The sequence below is a fragment of the Saccopteryx leptura genome, chromosome 3 (genome assembly GCF_036850995.1).
Source record: "Saccopteryx leptura isolate mSacLep1 chromosome 3, mSacLep1_pri_phased_curated, whole genome shotgun sequence".
Taxonomy (NCBI): domain Eukaryota; kingdom Metazoa; phylum Chordata; class Mammalia; order Chiroptera; family Emballonuridae; genus Saccopteryx; species Saccopteryx leptura.
In genome coordinates, this window is record NC_089505.1 from 128497376 (window position 1) to 128514625 (window position 17250).

Here is a 17250-nt window from a genome sequence, read left to right on the forward strand (position 1 = left end):
TTGTGGGGGAGTGGGAGTTCTCTTGCTGACTGACCTGCCTGAAGGTAGGCATCAGATTTCAGACAAGGTTATTTTTACCCTGGAGGTGGAGGAAGACAGGTGATGGCCAGGCTCTCTGTTCTAGAATGGGGTGAAGGGGCAGGGGTGGGAGCCGGACCTCTAGTGGGGAACTTCACCTGACCTTATGACCTCTCTTTTCCCTGCCTTACTAGCAGGAACTGGGGACCCATGGAACAAACTTATTTATTTGGTCCTCAATGAGCCAGGCTCTGTGCTGGGCCCTGTGGATACCAGGAGTAGAAAGAGAATGCTCCTTCCTGGTAGATCTTCTGGTCCAGTGTCAACCAAATACTCCCACAATTAAATAAACATTGTCATTCATTATAGAAAGTGCATTAAAGAGGTGAGGTACAGATGCCAGGAGCCTGAGGATGGGGGGAGATATCATGGAACTGAGGGATGAACAGGCATTACAGAAGTGAAGACGAGAGGCAAGAGTGCTCCAGGCAGAGGAAACGGCACAGGCAAAGGCCCTGTGGTGGACAGTGGCATGAGGAGTATGAGGAACTGAAAGAAGACCGTGAGGCCGGGGGCACGTGGTATGAGCAAGGCTAGAGATGTGGCAGGGCTGTCTGCGAGGGGCCTCGGAGACCTCAGGGGCCCTGTTGACAACTTCCTCCCAGAAGCCAAGTCTTGGAGACTATAGTTAAACGCCCCATTTGACAGATGAGTAAACTGAGGCCCAGAGAGCTAATAATAAAAGCTGCCTACCATTTTTAGCATGTGCCAGGTACTAAGGTAAACAGTCAGCTTCTAACATCTCTTTTTGTTAATATAGTTGGCATTTTACATTTACATTAATTTAACAGGCTTCTCTGATATTTATCTAAAATGTTTTCCTGAAGAATTAAAAACACTTTATCAAGGAGAAATATAAAATACAATTACCCATCTTAAAGTGTATAATTCAGTGGCATTTAGTACATTCAACATGTTGTGCGACCACCACCTCTATCAAGTTCCAAAACATTTCTGTCACTTTAAAGTAAAACTCCTTACCTATAAAGCAGTTGCTCCCAAGGGCTAGCAGTCAAAAGGGGGAAGCTCACTGCCTGATGAGTCTGCACCAGGCTGTGGGCTCTGGACAGGGACTGAGGCCTGCAGCCTCTATTTTCTCCTCCATCGCTGACTAGCTATGTGATTAGAGGTAGTTTGCTTCCCCTCTCTGAGTTGCACATGGGAAGAATTTCTTCTATCTTCCTCATCCCCAAGGCCTATGGAAATGCTATAGTAATGTAAACATGGACTTTGGCTGGTGGGTCTGGGAGTGTCTTAAACTCTACCACTTCCCAGGTGCACAGAAGCAATGTACCTGTTCTAGCTTTGGTTTGCTCATCAGTAAAATGGGTAGAATAACAAAGCCTCACATAGTAAATATGAGAATTACAGAGATACTATATCTGAAAGTTCTTAGCATAGAACTTTATGCATACTAGGTGTTCAATAAATATTAACCCAATGAATAGTGTATGGAAAGTGCTTAATAAAAAATATTGATTTAATTATCTACCTTTCCCATGAAAAAATTTTGAAAAACGTTAAGTGCCAACACACGCCGTGGCTAGAAGTAAAATGAGGATGTTTGTATAGGGCTCTGGGGGTCATTATTTATCTTCTAGAATGAAGATATGATCTGATAACATATGACAATCAGAACAGCCCACTGGTGTCCTCCCAACCCTCACGCTAGCTTCATGGATGACTGCTCCCTCTGTTTACCTGAGTTTGGTGCCCACTGCTATCCTTTTTTGCTTTGTCCACTGGGAATCTCAAGGCCAAGTGCAATTCTCTAGGGCAGCATCTTTGTGTAGCTGGATTCTTTCTTTTATTTTTTTTTTTACCTGAAACCTGTATAATTTTATTAAGAAATGTCACTACAATAAATTTAATAAAAATAAAATAAAACTAAAAAGCCAAAAAAGTGGTATGTATCAGCTTTAGCTGCTGTGTTACCTAGCTGCAATGATTAGCTAGTTGTTTTATTTATTTATTTATTTTTTGTGGCTTGCCTATTTTTTTTTAATTAAATTTAATGCAGTGACATTGATAAATCAGGGTACATATGTTGAGAGAAAACATCTCTAGATTATTTTGACATTTGATTGTGCTGTATACCCCTCCCCCAAAGTTAAATTGTCTTCTGTCACCTTCTATCTGGTTTTCTTTGTGCCCCTCCCCTCCCCCATCCCCTCTCTCCTTCTTCACCCCATCCCCCCTCCCCTCACCCCTCACCCCTGTTGCCATCACATTCTTGTTCATGTCTCTGAGTCTCATTTTTATGTCCCTTCTATGTATGGATTCATCTTAGTTTTTTTTTCTGATTTACTTATTTCACTCCGTATAATGTTATCAAGGTCCATCCATGTTATTGTAAATGATCCGATGTCATCATTTCTTATGGCTGAGTAGTATTCCATAGTATATATGTACCAAAGCTTTTTAATCCACTTGTCCTCTGACGGACACTTGGGCTGTTTCCAGATGTTTGCTATTGTGAACAATACTGCCACAAACATGGGGGTTGTGTAGCTGGATTCTTAACATAATTACTTCTCCCTTATTTGGTTTCTCAGCTCTGTGCATTTCAGCTCCCGGTGCATGTGCGTCCTGTGAGTGTGTGGGCTGGTCGGAGCCTTTTTTGGGGAGAAAGTTAGGGAATCTGAGGAGAATTTAGGATGTTGACAAATATGCCTGCCTTGCTGGTGGGGAAGCCATCATGAGGAGGCCATGATAGTCTCTCTGAGAGATTGGAGCCACCTTTGTGGGGACAGGGTATCAGGTTAGGCAGCTCCCTCAGACAGCTCAGAGTGGTCATGCTTAAACAACCAGGCCTTTCGTGGGCCTGGCCAGGGGCTCAGAGGGGTGTGTGTGTGTCAGAGGCTGCTTCTCCCTGCCCCCTCCAGCCTGCATTTTAATTTTCTTAAAGAGTTTTATTGATTTTACAGAGAGAGGAGAGGGGTGGAGGAGGAATGAGAAGTGTCAACTCATAGTTGATAGAGTCAATCGGAGTCCGAAAGACCAGTGTAACAGGCTTTATTGAGAGAAAACCTGCCAGGCTGTCTCGTAAGGGAGAGCAGCCCGGTTTATGGTTGGTACGGTAATTTTAAAGATATTTAGGGGAGGAAAGAGGATACGGGGCGGCCTATCACTGGTAGGAGTAGTTAGGCAGTTATGTGGAAGTTTTTGCTTAGTACGGATTATTACCTTATATAGAAGTAGATGTCAAAAGGTGATTGAGTAGAAGAAACGATTTGAATATACAAAATGGCGGGGAAAGATAAATAGAAATTTAAAGAAACAAAACTTACGTTTGTAACCTGAAGAACTGAAACCTATTAATAGTTACTTCACTTTAGTTGTTCATTGATTGTTTGTCTTATGTACCTTGACATAATTATTCCCTTATTTGGTTTCTCAGCTCTGCGTGCATTTCAGCTCCTGGTGCACGTGCATCCTGTGAGTGTGTGGGGGCTGGTCGGAGCCTTTTTGGGGGAGAAAGTTAGGGAATCTGAGGAGAATTTAGGATGTTGACAAATATGCCTGCCAGGCAAGCCCAGGGTTTGGAACTGGCGACCTCAGCATTCCAGGTCAAGGCTCTATCCACTGCACCACCATAGGCCAGGCTCCAGTCTGCATTTTAGTCCTCACCCCTCTGCAAAGGCAGGGAGGGAGAGTGGAAGGAACAGGGGCTTTTCAGTCCCACACCCTGGGATTGAGTTCAGGCTCCAATATCAATGGCTTTTTTTAATTCTCCAGAACCTCTCAAGTGTGCTAATAACCTTGCCCCTTCACAGATTTGCCCCTGCACCGTGAAGTTCTGGTGAACTCATAGGTGAGGAAAGGCTGTGTGAAGTACCGTGTGAATTAGGTTTGTCTGGGTCTCTCCCAGCCATGTTTCTCAGCTTTATAAAACCAATAGTGAGCGCTCAACAAATGTTAGCCACATGGCAGCCATGTGCTAGGAGCTTTAAACACTTGATCTCATTTAGTTTCACTCTTAGGATGACCCCTGGAGGTAGGTATTATAATCCCATTTTTTTACAGATGAGAAAACTAAGGCCCACAGAAGTTGAGTAGCTTATCCTGAGATTGTTACCGGAAAGCGGGCCTGGCCCTTAGTGGTTCTGCCTAGGGCCAGCTGGTAGTGTGTGGGTTCTTGACGTCATGCAGGTTCTTGACTTCACAACGCAAGTCCAGGTGGTTTTGAAAGTACGTTTGTTAAAGCTGGGGACAGTGAAACAAGAAGAAGGAACAGGAGAGCCTAGGCGGGGCTGCTTTGGCTCACTGGGAAGTCAGAGAAAAGGGGGCCTTGGAGAGAGTTTCAGGGGATGAGCCCGGGGCAAGCTGCTGCTACCCACTGCTCCCTGGTTACAAGTCTCATGGGGACCCTTAGAGTTTAGGAGGTGCACCCCTGTGGGGGAAAAGAGGGGGTACAGAAAGACTGGAGTGAGCTCCCAGAAGGGAGAGCAAGCGCTGGTCCTTTGTTTTGAGAGTTTTTAAAGGCTGGGAGTTTAGGGGAGGTCTTATGGGAGATTTCAATAGAATATTCATCAGCTTTCCAGGTGTGCCCTTTCAGGGTCGTGGTCTTTACTGATTGGTCAGCACCACGGGTCATCAGTCATTGCAGCTGGTTCTGGTGTTGCCTACCTGGTTTTGCTGTTTTTCTGGGCCTGGAGCTGAAATACAACCGAGGCCTAGATGTTATCTCTAGGGAGGTGACATTCTGTATCCGGTCAGTTTGTTCAGCTGTCTTTCTCAGTTTCCCCAAGGAACTTTCCTAGCTTCTTACCATCCTGCCCTGAGGTCACACAAGTTAGCTATGGAACCAGATTTTAACCCTGGCCAGATCAACTTCCAAGGCCCATCTGTCATGGCGGGTTAGTTGAGAGGTCACCCAAACCAGTTCCTTCCCGCCAGAGCAGGTGGGCCTCCCCTGCTCTAGGCTTGCTGTTCCTGGTGGTTCCTGTAGGCACTAAGAGCTCTCTGCTGGCTGGTCTCCTTTTCTGGGTAACCACTATAGGCAGAGGCAGATTAAAGTCGGTTGAGACCCCGAGAGCAGAAGAAAATATTGGGCCCCTTATAAAAAGGGAGACAGGGGAAATAAAAATACATGTTAACCATATTTTTAAATAAATAAAAAATATTATGAACTATTAATGTTAAAATTGCACATATGAAACCAAACTTGGTGTCATTAGAAAAAGGTGTAAAGTTGGGCTTTTGCGGGGCCTTCAGAAGTCGGGGTCCAGGGTGTGCACCTGGTGTGCCTGCTGTTCAGTTCTCCTCTGACTATAGGCCATACCCCTCTCCAAGAGTCTTCCATCATTTCTGGGGACTCCTTGGCCCCTTTCCCTCTGTCTACCCACATAGGTGCCTAGTACTGCCTCATGTTTTCCTTTGCTACGGTCATTCCCATCACCCAAGGCACCATTGTTCCTGCTTGTCCTTTCTACTGCCTTCTTGTCCTCTCCTTCTCAGACCTTCCTCATCTCCAGGTCTCAGCTTTAAGGTGGACCCTGTCATTAGCCTCTTCCATAGGTGTTTATGTGGCATCTGCTCTGTGCCAGACCTGAATCTGTCCGTGTCCTGTGGAAATGCCTGTCTGATGGGAGAGGCATCCATGAATACAGGGACTACACAGCGTGCTCAGTGCTGTGATGGAGACTGGTGGGACTGTGGGGGCTGGGAGGCCCTGACTCTCTCTGGGGAAGAGGCAGGGGGCGGGGGGCTTGCAAAAGAAGGAGGGAGGACTCACCTGGCAGATAGGGCAGATAAAGAGATCCTAGGCAAAAGCAGCACCAGGGGCAGAGGGAAGGAGGTGGAGGAGAGTGGTGCTCTGAGGACCCTCCTGTGGACGAGCTGGGAGGGCAGCCGCTGGGCTTCATGGCAGGAAGGCAGGACCGGAGCAGGGCCTGGGTCCTGAGAGCAGGGGGGGGGGGGGGGGCGGAGCGGGGAGCTGTCTGTCTGGGGCGGGGGAGGTGTCTGATCAGGCTTACTGTTCAAACAGGTCTGTGTGGTTCTAAGGGACAGAACAAAATCCTGGGGTGGGAGGAGTTAGAAGGACTGGACCTGGTCTCCCTGCCAGGCAGGACACAGTCAGATCTGCTTTTTGGGAAGATCCGTCTGGTGCTGCGTGGAGGCCAGAAGGAGGCAGGTACTGGAGGCCTGTGAACAGGCTATGGAAACAGTCCGGCAAGCTGCAGTGCGGGACCCCGAGCGTGTCAGGGCAGTGGGGTAGGCCGAGAGCTTTGCGAGGTTGGATCCCTGTTACTTGGCTCATTGAGGAAGGGAGGAAACCCAGGGTAAGTGTGTTAGTGTGGTGCTGTGGTCAAATAGCCTAGAAGGAGCCCCGGCCCAGGAGGGCTCATCCTGGCACCCAGCTACATGACCCTGGACCAGCCTATCCTTCCATGTGCCTTAGTCTCCTTGTCAATGACATGATTGGGTGAACGGCCTTTCCTGCTCTGACCAGTAGGGCTATGACATGGCTGGCCCAGGAGGTGGGACATAGATCCTAGGGTGTAGCCAACTGAGGCCTAGTCTAGCATGATCAAACCTGGCCAGATCTGTTAAGGCTGGGTGCCAGAGCCTGGCACGGCTGCCTCCTGTGAGGGCATGTCTCTGACCCCACCTTTCTAGTGGACTCTGCCCTCCCTGTGAGCTGTCTCAGCTCAGCTGCCTGGCCCGCCCAGGACCTGACTCCATCCAGTGCCTCCGCTCACCCTGTAACTGGCTCCGGGAGGAGTGGCTGAGCTCGAGGATCCCATTGGCCAAACTGTCCTGGGCTGCACATTCCCCTGCCTCCCAGGCTGGCTGCCCGCCCACTCTGGGATGAGAAGGAGGCCTGGCCCGGCCTGGCAGGGCCAGGCTGTCTTGGAGCCAAGGAAGGAGTTAGAATCTGAGAGGCCGTGTCTCCCAGGCCACTGGTGCTGCTCTGTCCCCTGTGCTGGTGCTAGAGCCCAGGGCTCTGCACCCCTCTTTTAGAGGTGTTGGGGGAGAGCCATGGTGCAGCTTGCAAGGGTTGGGGAGATGGGAGCTCAGCCCTGCTTGGAGAAGGCTAATATTTCCTGTCTGACGAGGTGACAGGGCTCCTTGGCTTCCTTATTGGAAATCTCATCTGGGCATGCCAGCACCCTGCAGGGTTAGACCCCAGAATCCTAGAACCAGGACTGAGGATACCTTGGGGATTGGCAGTCTCCCACTGCCCCTGCCCACCTTGTGAATGATAGATGAGGTTCCAGAGGAGAAGGGACTTGCTCAGGATCACATAGCACCTGAGGGACAGGGCTAGAATTTGAACTCAAGTCTGTCTGTCCCTCCACAAACCTTTGATGAGGTCCTACTTAGTGCCAGGCCCTTCTAGATATGAGCACTCACTAGAGTAGGAGTTTCTCAGAGGGATTGGCTCAATTTACCTTTGAGTTCTTAGTGTTTGGCCCAGGGCTTTGTGCAGAAGAGGTGCTTGGTGAGTGAATGAGTGAGGCCTATCGAGTCCCACTGGGAAGGTAAGGACTCCTTTTCATAGAACAGGAAATAGGAGGCTGGTGGGAGTGGGGATTGACCAGGTGAGAAGCAGAGAGAGGATTCGAGCTCAGGTATCCTGACTTCTGGTCTGGGGCTTTTTCCATCCTCACTTTCCTCATCTGTAAAAAATGGGGTCTGCCTTCCTTGTGAGGATCCAGTGAAGCGGTGGGTGTGAAATAGGCTTGTGAAGCAGGGACATTGTGTGTGCATGCCCAGAACTGCCCGGAAACCCCACACGTTGGCTCCCTTTCTTCTGCCTGTTTACCCTGTGCATCTTGCCTCCCCTGTTTCCCTAGTTTTCTCTAGGCTTCTTTCTGGAATGTTCTGTGTAGAACCCCCTGGCTTTGAGAGGGGTTTGGGGAGAGCGTGGGTGAACAGTCTATCGGCTTCCTCCCTCTGCCGCCTCCCACACACTCAGAAAGGCAGTCACCCGCTTCCACATCCAAGCAGGCCCCCAGTGCACACTGGGCGGGAAATGCCTTGGCAGTGGTTACCATGGTGATAGTTGTGCTTAGACCACAAGGCCTGAGAGATGCCTGCAAGATCCTGCAAGCCTGGCAGCCAGGCACCTCGAAGGCTTCCACCCAAGCTGAGAGCTCCTGGAATGGCTGCCCTCCCCTCTCTCCCTATAGTGCCCAGAACTGTACCTGGTACCCAGGGGCTCTTGAGAATGAGCTGCCACTCTGGGGAACTACAAGCTGTTCTGGGTCAGACAAGCTGGGTTCAAATCCCAGTTCTACCACTTATGGGTCAGCAACCTTGAGTCAGTCATGTTGGTGTTTTTTTTGTTTGTTTGTTTGTTTTTTTGTATTTTTCTGAAGCTGGAAATGGGGAGAGACAGTCAGACAGACTCCCGTATGCGCCTGACTGGGATCCACCCGGCATACCCACCAGGGGCGACGCTCTGCCCACCAGGAGGGGGTGCTCTGCCCCTCCGGGGCATCGCTCTGCCGCGACCAGAGCCACTCTAGCGCCTGGGGCAGAGGCCACAGAGCCATCCCCAGAGCCCGGGCCATCTTTGCTCCAATGGAGCCTTGGCTGCGGGAGGGGAAGAGAGAGACAGAGAGGAAGGAGGGGGTGGGGGTGGAGAAGCAAATGGGCGCTTCTCCTGTGTGCCCTGGCCGGGAATCGAACCCGGGTCCCCCGCACGCCAGGCCAATGCTCTACCGCTGAGCCAACCGGCCAGGGCTATGTTGGTGTGTTTTGAATTTATTGGATTAGCTATGGAGCCTCACTGGGAGAGTTATCCGAGGGGTGCATGCCTCTGGCAGGAGGGCCACCTCTGCCCTGAGCTGTCACTGCCCCCATCTGCAGCAGGGGCTGGGTCAGCATTGGGTTGTGACACTCTTTGCTGCTGAATCCAGGCCCAGAGCCCTGGCTTCCTTCTCATGTTGGCCCCAAGAGCCCCTGCAGGCAGTGCAGTGTGGTGGGTAGGACCTCAGACTGAAGCCAGGCCTCCGGGGTCACGGCTAAGCTTTGCCACTTACTTGGGCCTCACACAGTTTCCTCAGCTGTGAAGTGAGGATAATAATGAACCTACCTCAGGGGTTTGTTGTGCGGATAAAATTGAATTAGTCCATGGAAAGTGCTTAGAAGAGTGTTTGCTATTTAATAAGTGCTATATAAATGTTGGTGGCAACTGTCATCATCACCACAACTGGCAGTGGCCGTGAGAATTGGAACTTGTTCCTGCCCCTCCTGTCATTTTTCTCACACATGCAGGTGTACCCAGCTCTTGTTCACAGTCTGACTAGGAAGAAAAGGAATGACAGGTGGGCTCTACCTTCTCCATCCCACCCCCTTCAAGGGGCTGCTAGGCCCTCGCCACCTCTTCTGCCTGAGGACTAAGAAAAGCTGGCGCTGGGCAGAAACCCCACCTCCAATGAACAAGTCTGAGGATTTTCTCGGCTGGTTCTCCAGCTGGCAGCCTCTGTAGCCCTGGCCTGGGCCACGCAGCCCAGCCGCTCAGTGACTGCCCAGAGCGCTCCCGGTCAGCAGAGCTAAGTGCTAAAGACAAATGAGCACCCAACAGAGGTGTCATCTGGAGAACAAGGAGCCTGAGAAAGGGGCCCTTGGGGGATGAAATAGGAGCTGCTTCTTGAAATGCTTTATTGGGATCAAATCCCTAGGCTTGAGGGCTAGAGGGCTCACTATGCTTCTCTGCATGGAGAGGGGAAATCTTTCAAGCATGAAGGTCAATCAGAGGTAAAACTTTAAAAAGCGGACCCACATACAAGCTGAAGCAAGAAGGACTGAATTCTCCACACGATTCCTCTCTCCCCCCCCTCCTCGGGTTCAAGGTCATGGTAACTTGGAGTTGTTGGCTAAAAGGAAACTGGGCATTAAGTGACATTCAAATTGCCCCCTGGGGTCTGAGCCATGAGCTGGAGGGTGAACACCACTCTTGGAGTTGGGGGTCTGGTGGGAGGTGGCTCTGAGGTACTCTCCTGTCCTTCCAGCCCTCGGGTCTCAGGGATGGGCAGACCCAGGGTACCCTGCTATGAGCTGACCTCTCTGACCTCACCTGTTCCCCAGGGCTTCTCCTCTGTGTTCTTGAGTCGCCAGTCCCGGAAGTCAACCTCACATGCAGAGGACAAAGAGAGCACCATGTCAGACAGCGAGGGGTACCGGAACCCCACAGAAGTGCAGATGAGCCAGCTCGTGCTGCCCTGCCACACCAACCAGCGTGGTGAGCTGAGCGGCGGGCAGTTGCTCAAGTGGATTGACACCACGGCCTGCCTGTCCGGTGAGGCTACGATCGGCACAGCCGTCCTCCTGCCCCCTGGCCCCACACACCTGCAGGAGAGGCCTCGATTTTCTGAGGTGGTTGCTGTTTCCTTGAGTGCAGCACTCACCCCTCATCCCAGCCTGCCTACCTGCAAAGCCCTCTCCAATTTCTTGATGCTCAGCTCTGGCCTACCCTTCCTCCAAACCCTCTAGCCCTGAGTGCCCCATAGGTCTGCTCCCATACAGCATGGCCTTAGTGTGGCTGCTCCAAGACGGGCTTAGGAGCGCTGTGAGCAAGCACCATGCTGTCTGCCTTAAAGGGCTCCCTACATTAAGTTGAATTGAGCTGAACTCATTTCATTCCTTTTGATGTCCCAGTATTCTCCAACCCACAGGGAGCTTACAGTCTGATTTGGGGGGACAGACAGATGACCCAACTGCCCTCTGGCACTGTTTTATGGGGACTGGGAAAGGGAGGTGAAATTAGGGCTGTGGGAGAATAGAGCAGAAGCTGTGACCTAGCTCTGGGGACAGAGAAGGGATTCTAGAGGGACGAAGGCACATGAGCAGAGTCCTGAGGGTAAGAATTACTCAGGCAAGCAAGCAAAGATGGGTGAAATTGGCTGAGCAAACCTGTGTGGGCACTCTAGAAGGCCAGGGAGTAGACTACCATAGTATAACCATTCATTTATTCATTCAACAGCTATTTATTGAGTGCTTCCTATGTGCCAGGCACTCTTCTGGGACTGGGGTATAACAGTGAACAAGGCAAAAATTCTTGTCCTCAAATAACTTGCAGTTGGACAGAAGGGAGAGGTACTAGACAGACAAAAGCCAGATATATAAAATGGGACATGGTAACTTTGAAGGAAAGTAAAGAAGGTTGTGAGTGAGGAGGCATAGCCCTATCTCGGGAGATCTGACATTTAATCAGAGGTCTGCATAACATGGGAGGATGCTAACACATGGCTTTCTTCTCCCAATGCTAGCGGAGAGGCATGCTGGCTGCCCCTGTGTCACGGCCTCCATGGATGATATCTATTTTGAGCACACCATTAGGTAAGTGGCCCCTCCTGCCTCTAGGTCCTTCTGGGCTCCCACCACTAGCCTAGCGACCCCTGCCCTGTCTCTCCTGCATGGAACCTGATGGTCTTTGCAGATGGAGTTGGGGAAGTGTCTGGGAAGCAATGACCCATCGGCAGGGTCTCTGGGACAGCAGTGGGCTGGGAGCTGGCTTGCTGCTAGTTGCTGTGGGTGGGTTTGCTCAGCCAGGGTGGAGCCAAGGAAGATGATTCAAATTTGGAAAGGGACATTGCTGAGGCGGTGCTCAGCATGGGGTGCTGTGTGGCTTTGGTAAAGTCAGACTTTTTCTCTGGGCCTCAGTTTTCTTATCTGCAAAATGGAAGGGATTAGACTTAATCAGTGAAAGCCTTTTGATCTTGGACATTCTCTGTGGCTCATTGGTCGCTGGACTGTAGGGAGGTCCCTAGACAAGGTACCTTGGCAAAACCTAATCAGAAGCTTGTGTCATTTAATTTCTACTCACATGTTTCCAGGGATGAGGAGCTCACTATCTTCCAGTTTTCTTTTCTTTTCTTTAACGCCTGTATTGGTTAGAAAGTTCTTCATCATACTGTGTCGAGCTTTGTCTCTGTAGAGGTTTGCTGGGACCCAAGGACCATGCTAGTCTGTAGGGACTGCTTGCAATGCTCTTGCCTCTGTCTTGCTTCTAAATTCTCTATCAGTACCTAGGACATCAAGTGCCAAGGACTTATTTAAGACTTCCTTGGTGCCCAGAATGTTTCAGTTAAGGAAAAGTTTGGCCAGTCCCTGTGTTTATTGTATAGTCATTCATCACTACTTGCACCTTTTCTGGACTAGGGCCAATGCTGGGTGTGTGATACACACAATCAACTGGAGTGTAGTCCCTATATCCTAGCAGCTCCCAAACTGCAGGGAGGCATATGTAGAAACATAATTTAAATTCATAGGGGTGAGTTCCATGCTAATAATGATCTCTGACATATAGGTACTTTGTAATACTTTTTCCAAATATTTTTTACTTTAGAATAGTTTTTAATTTACAAAAATAGTTGTACATAGTACAGAGAGTTCCCATAAACCCCATATCCAACTCCTTGATTAACATTTTACATTCATATGGTAGTACCTTTGTCATAATTGATGAACCAATATTGATTCCTTATTTGCAATACCTCTTAAAATACATTCTTTAATCCTCAGATCAATACGATGAGACCTTGGTTGTTAGTGTCTTCACTTTACAGAAAAGAAACTGAGGCATAGAGAAGTGAAATAGCTCGCTTGAGGTTATACAGCTAGTGGAGGACCCAGGATACAGTACCAGGCAGGCAGTCTGATCCCAGAGCTTGCTCTTACCCAATGGGCTGCATTTCCTATATGTCTTGGGGTGAGTAATGTGGCATAAAGGAGGGGGGCCACCTGGAAGAAGTGTTTGAGCTGGCTCAAGTACTGTCAGCACTATAAGTAGAGACACTTTGAAGAACAGCTAAGTTGCTCTGGTCCAGTTCTGAGTCTCTTTTTCCAACACAGATTCTGGGAACTGGAAGGGCTAGGGATAGAGAGGGCTGGTGGGGGGATGCACGGACCTGCGGCAAGGCCCAGCAGAGTGGAGATAAGTCTGGGCGGAGAGGGCGTGTGTGGAAGGGAAAGCTGGAGAGGATCCTGGGAAGGAGGGCAAGCTGGGGAAGGGCCTGGAACCTGGTTGGTGGCCAGGAAAGCCTGGGCTGTGCCTGAGGAAAGCTGCGGAAGTGTTGTTCTTTTTTTCTTTTGCCATTTAAAAATATTTCAAGTTGTGTTTGTAAGGGGTAAGAACTCTTTTTAACTTAACCTCAAGGCCGAAATACCTAAACCCAATTAACAATAATTTCTCATAGACATCAAATATTCAGTCGGCATTTAACTGCCCATATTGTATCATGAATTTGTTTCTATTTTGTTTTGCTTCACAGATATTTTTGTTGTTCAAGTCAGGATGCAAATAAGGTTGCAATTGGATGATATGTTTCTTAAGTCTTTTTTTTAAATTTTATTTACTGATTTTACAAAAGTGGGGGGACAAGAAGCATCAACTCATAGTCATTTCGCTTTAGTTGTCCATTGATTGCTTGTTGTATGTGCCTTGACTGGGGCAAACCCAGGGTTTCGAACTGGCAATCCCAGTATTCCTGGTCGCTGCTCTATCCACGGTTCCACCGCAGGCCAGGCATTAAGTTTTTTTTTAAATCTATAGGTGTTATACCTTCCCCCCAAACTCTCTCTCCCTCTCTCCCTTCCCCCCTTTCCGTCTTTCTCTTTCCTTGGAATTTATGTGTTGAGAAAACCTGGTCATTGGCCTTCTAGGGTTCTCCATCGCCTGGGTTTTGCTGCTGGCATCATTGACATGACATTTAACATGCTCCTCTGTCCCCTGAGAGTAAATTGGTCCTGGGGAAGGACTTAAACACGGGTCAGGTTTGTTTATGGTAGCTGCCTCTCCGCCATGTGAACACCTGGAGGGCTGTTGGGGAACTAGGGGCTTGAGGGGACCCCCAGGGAGGCTGGGCAGTGACCCTGGGGGAGGAGCCAGTTTCGGCCTGAGCTGTGGGATGAAGAACAGTTAAGAAGGAAGAGAATCGCCTGACCAGGCGGTGGCACAGTGGATAGAGCATCGAACTGGGATGCGGAAGACCCAAGTTCGAGACCCCGAGGTCGCCAGCTTGAGCGCGGGCTCATCTGGTTTGAGCAAAGTTCACCAGCTTGGACCCAAGGTCACTGGCTCGAGCAACGGGTTACTTGGTCTGCTTAAGGCCCACGGTCAAGGCACATATGAGAAAGCAATCACTGAACTACTAAGGTGCCACAACAAAAAGCTGATGATTGATGCTTCTCATCTCTCTGCATTCCTGTCTGTCCCTATCTATCCCTCTCTGTCTCTAAATAAATAAATAAAATCTTAAAAAAAAAAAAAAAAAAAAAAAAAAAAAGAGCCCTGGCCGGTTGGCTCAGCGGTAGAGCGTCAGCCTAGCGTGCGGAGGACCCGGGTTCGATTCCCGGCCAGGGCACACAGGAGAAGCGCCCATTTGCTTCTCCACCCCTCCGCCGCACTTTCCTCTCTGTCTCTCTCTTCCCCTCCCGCAGCCAAGGCTCCATTGGAGCAAAGATGGCCCGGGCGCTGGGGATGGCTCTGTGGCCTCTGCCTCAGGCGCTAGAGTGGCTCTGGTCGCAATATGGTGACGCCCAGGATGGGCAGAGCATCGCCCCCTGGTGGGCAGAGCGTCGCCCCCTGGTGGGCGTGCCGGGTGGATCCCGGTCGGGCGCATGCGGGAGTCTGTCTGACTGTCTCTCCCCGTTTCCAGCTTCAGAAAAATGAAAAAAAAATAAAAAATAAAAAATAAAAAATAAAAAAAAAAAAAAAAAAAAAAAAGAAGCAAGAGAATCTTGAAGTCCACATGGATGTCTGCTTGGCTTTGGGGGAGGCCAGAGGGGAGGAGGAAAGGGAGGATGAGGATGAGGGGGAGGGAGGAGAGTCACAAATTTTATTATTATTTTTTTTAGCACCACAGAAAATAAAATTTTATTTTTATTTTGAGGACAAGGGAAGGTTTTTTTATCTAATTTTTTTATTATGAAACCTTTCAGAATTCTAGAAAAGTTGAATAATACAATGATCACCATCACCGAGATTCAATAATTAACATTTTGCTAAGTTGGCTTTCTCTATATATGGATAAATACATATACTTTCTCTTTTTGCTGAACCATTTGAAAGTAAGTTGTAAGCATCATGATACTCATCCCTCCACCTGTCATGATGCATTTCCAAAAAATGACAGTCCCCTCATGACTGTTGGAACTGCTAAAAAATAAAGGGGGGCGGGAATGAGCCGGTAAGCACAGGGCAGGCTGGGTGGCTCCCTGGGGATTCTGGTTGCTCATCTGGAAGTGGGACTCATTCCCGAGGAACAGGCTGCTGGACAGAGGGGGCCAGAGCAGTCAGCAGAATCAGTCTAGAATCCTGGCCTTGTCATTTTTTAACTGGTGGCCTCGGGCAAATGGCTTACCTTCTCTGATGTTCAATCTGCCCCTAAACCTACCTGACACAGTTGTTTTTAGGCTCAAATGAGGTAGAGACCATGCTTGGCATGTAGTAGGCATTCTTTAAATGTTTTCATTTCCCTTCCCACCCTCTGTTGATAGCTCCTTGCACTGAGTAGGTATGCCGTATATGTGGAACGTGTTAATTTAGTAGGGGAACCCAGTATGGAGGGATAGCCTTGTGCCCTGTGCTAGTCCATGCTCCAATGGAGCTTAAGGATTGTGGGGGTGACAGAGGTCGATCTGCTGGAAGGAGTATTAGGAAGGTGAACCTTGCAGAGCTACAGGGGGACAGAGTGAGGTTCCCTGAGGAAGTGACCAGTAAACAGAAAAAAGAAGCTTGTTTATTCATTGGACAAGGAGAAGTGTGAGAGAGGGGGCAGATGAATGAAATATACCACTCTTCTCAGCCTCAGCTGCTCCTCCAATAAAAGGGGTGCTAATACTATCTTGCTGGGTTTATTTGAGGACTCAGGTAACATCCGTACATGAACATGCTTTGCAAACTTACATTCTCTTGCCAATTACCCTCAGCAGAGGCCCTGCAAGTATTGGGGGCCTCCTGTTGCCTCCGTTTGTTCCCTCTGGAAGGCTCACCTCCTGCTTTTCTCTCCCAGTGTCGGACAAGTAGTGAATATCAAGGCCAAGGTGAACCGGGCCTTCAATTCCAGCATGGAGGTACGTGGGGCAGACACCGCCTGGGGACGGTGGGTGCTGGGTGGGTTTTCTGTCTCCCCTCTGCTCTTTGTCCCCAGCCCAGACATCACACACGCAAAGCTCTGGTTCAGGCAGTGGAGCTCTGAACTAGCAGGCAGGGCTGGGAGGGTCCTCAGGATATTTCTGTCCAACACCCCATAACATAGAAGGGAAAACTGAGGTCCAGGAAAGGGAAGGGATTTGCTCCAAGTCACCAAGCTACATAGATCCCAATGTGGGACTTGACTTCTGGCCTCCTGGGTCTTCACGCCTAGTCAGACCCTGCCTGGAAGGAAGGAAATGCAAGGAAGACAGCTGCTGTGCCTGACCCTGGAGGCTGTGGGCCTGGAGCAGGGCGAGCGCTGGACGTCAGTCCTTCAGCTTACCTCCCACAGACTTTGTCTCCCTGCCTGGGAAGTGGCAGCATGATTCCTATGGCTCAGGCTTGTTGAAGGACTCTTGATGGTGCGCAGGGCTCTGGAGCTGTGGGGAGATACTCTGTTTACCACCCATGAACATCAGACGGAGGCAGCTTCCCCCAGCTGGGCCAGTGCTGACTGGGGGACCACTGAGGCTGAGAGAGTGAGTTCTGTCTGTGCCTCTGGCACCCATAAATGCCCAGGAAATGCCCATAAATTCACCACCCACATGTTTTATTTTTCAATTTATCCAACACTTTACTTACCTTAAGTCAGTGGTGGGATTCAAATAATTTAACAACCTGTTCTCTGCCCTAATGACCATTTTAAGTATAAAAAAAAGATATACTGAAAGGTAGTTTATTATTTCATGCATTTAATACTTAAATAAGAACAATGAAAGAGGTACACAAAACTAGATTATGTTATAAGAAAGTTTTAAAATATTAATGAAAAATATTAAATAATACCCAACAAAAAAAAAACCAAACCTGTTATTTAACATATTTCCATATTGCTTCTTGATTGGTGTCCTCACTTGTAATTTTCTTTGCTTTTATCCAAGCATCATCAGCTCTGTGATTTATCATTAACCATCTTTTCCCTGTAGGAGTAGGATCCCATTTCTTTACAGGTAGGCCAATTAGACTATAGTCATAGTCATTGTGTTTAATATATTAGAAACAGGCGACTCCTCTTCTCTGAA

At 49.1% G+C, this 17250-nt stretch overlaps 1 protein-coding gene across 6 annotated transcripts in view; it reads left to right on the top strand.

The window, feature by feature from the left end:
* The window catches only part of ACOT11 (acyl-CoA thioesterase 11), a 56618-nt gene that overhangs the window by 22519 nt on the left and 16849 nt on the right, over nucleotides 1-17250 (top strand). For 4 of the 6 annotated variants that reach the window (XM_066376375.1, XM_066376372.1, XM_066376371.1 and 1 more), the window contains 3 exons: nucleotides 10120-10330; nucleotides 11301-11370; nucleotides 16047-16107. In XM_066376375.1, the coding sequence (XP_066232472.1) occupies nucleotides 10192-10330; nucleotides 11301-11370; nucleotides 16047-16107 (270 nt within the window). In that variant the 5' untranslated portion in view covers nucleotides 10120-10191. Of the gene's footprint in view, nucleotides 1-6121; nucleotides 6215-7339; nucleotides 7566-10119; nucleotides 10331-11300; nucleotides 11371-16046; nucleotides 16108-17250 lie in introns of those variants that run through there. The other 2 variants (XM_066376373.1, XM_066376374.1) reach the window with 2 other exon arrangements.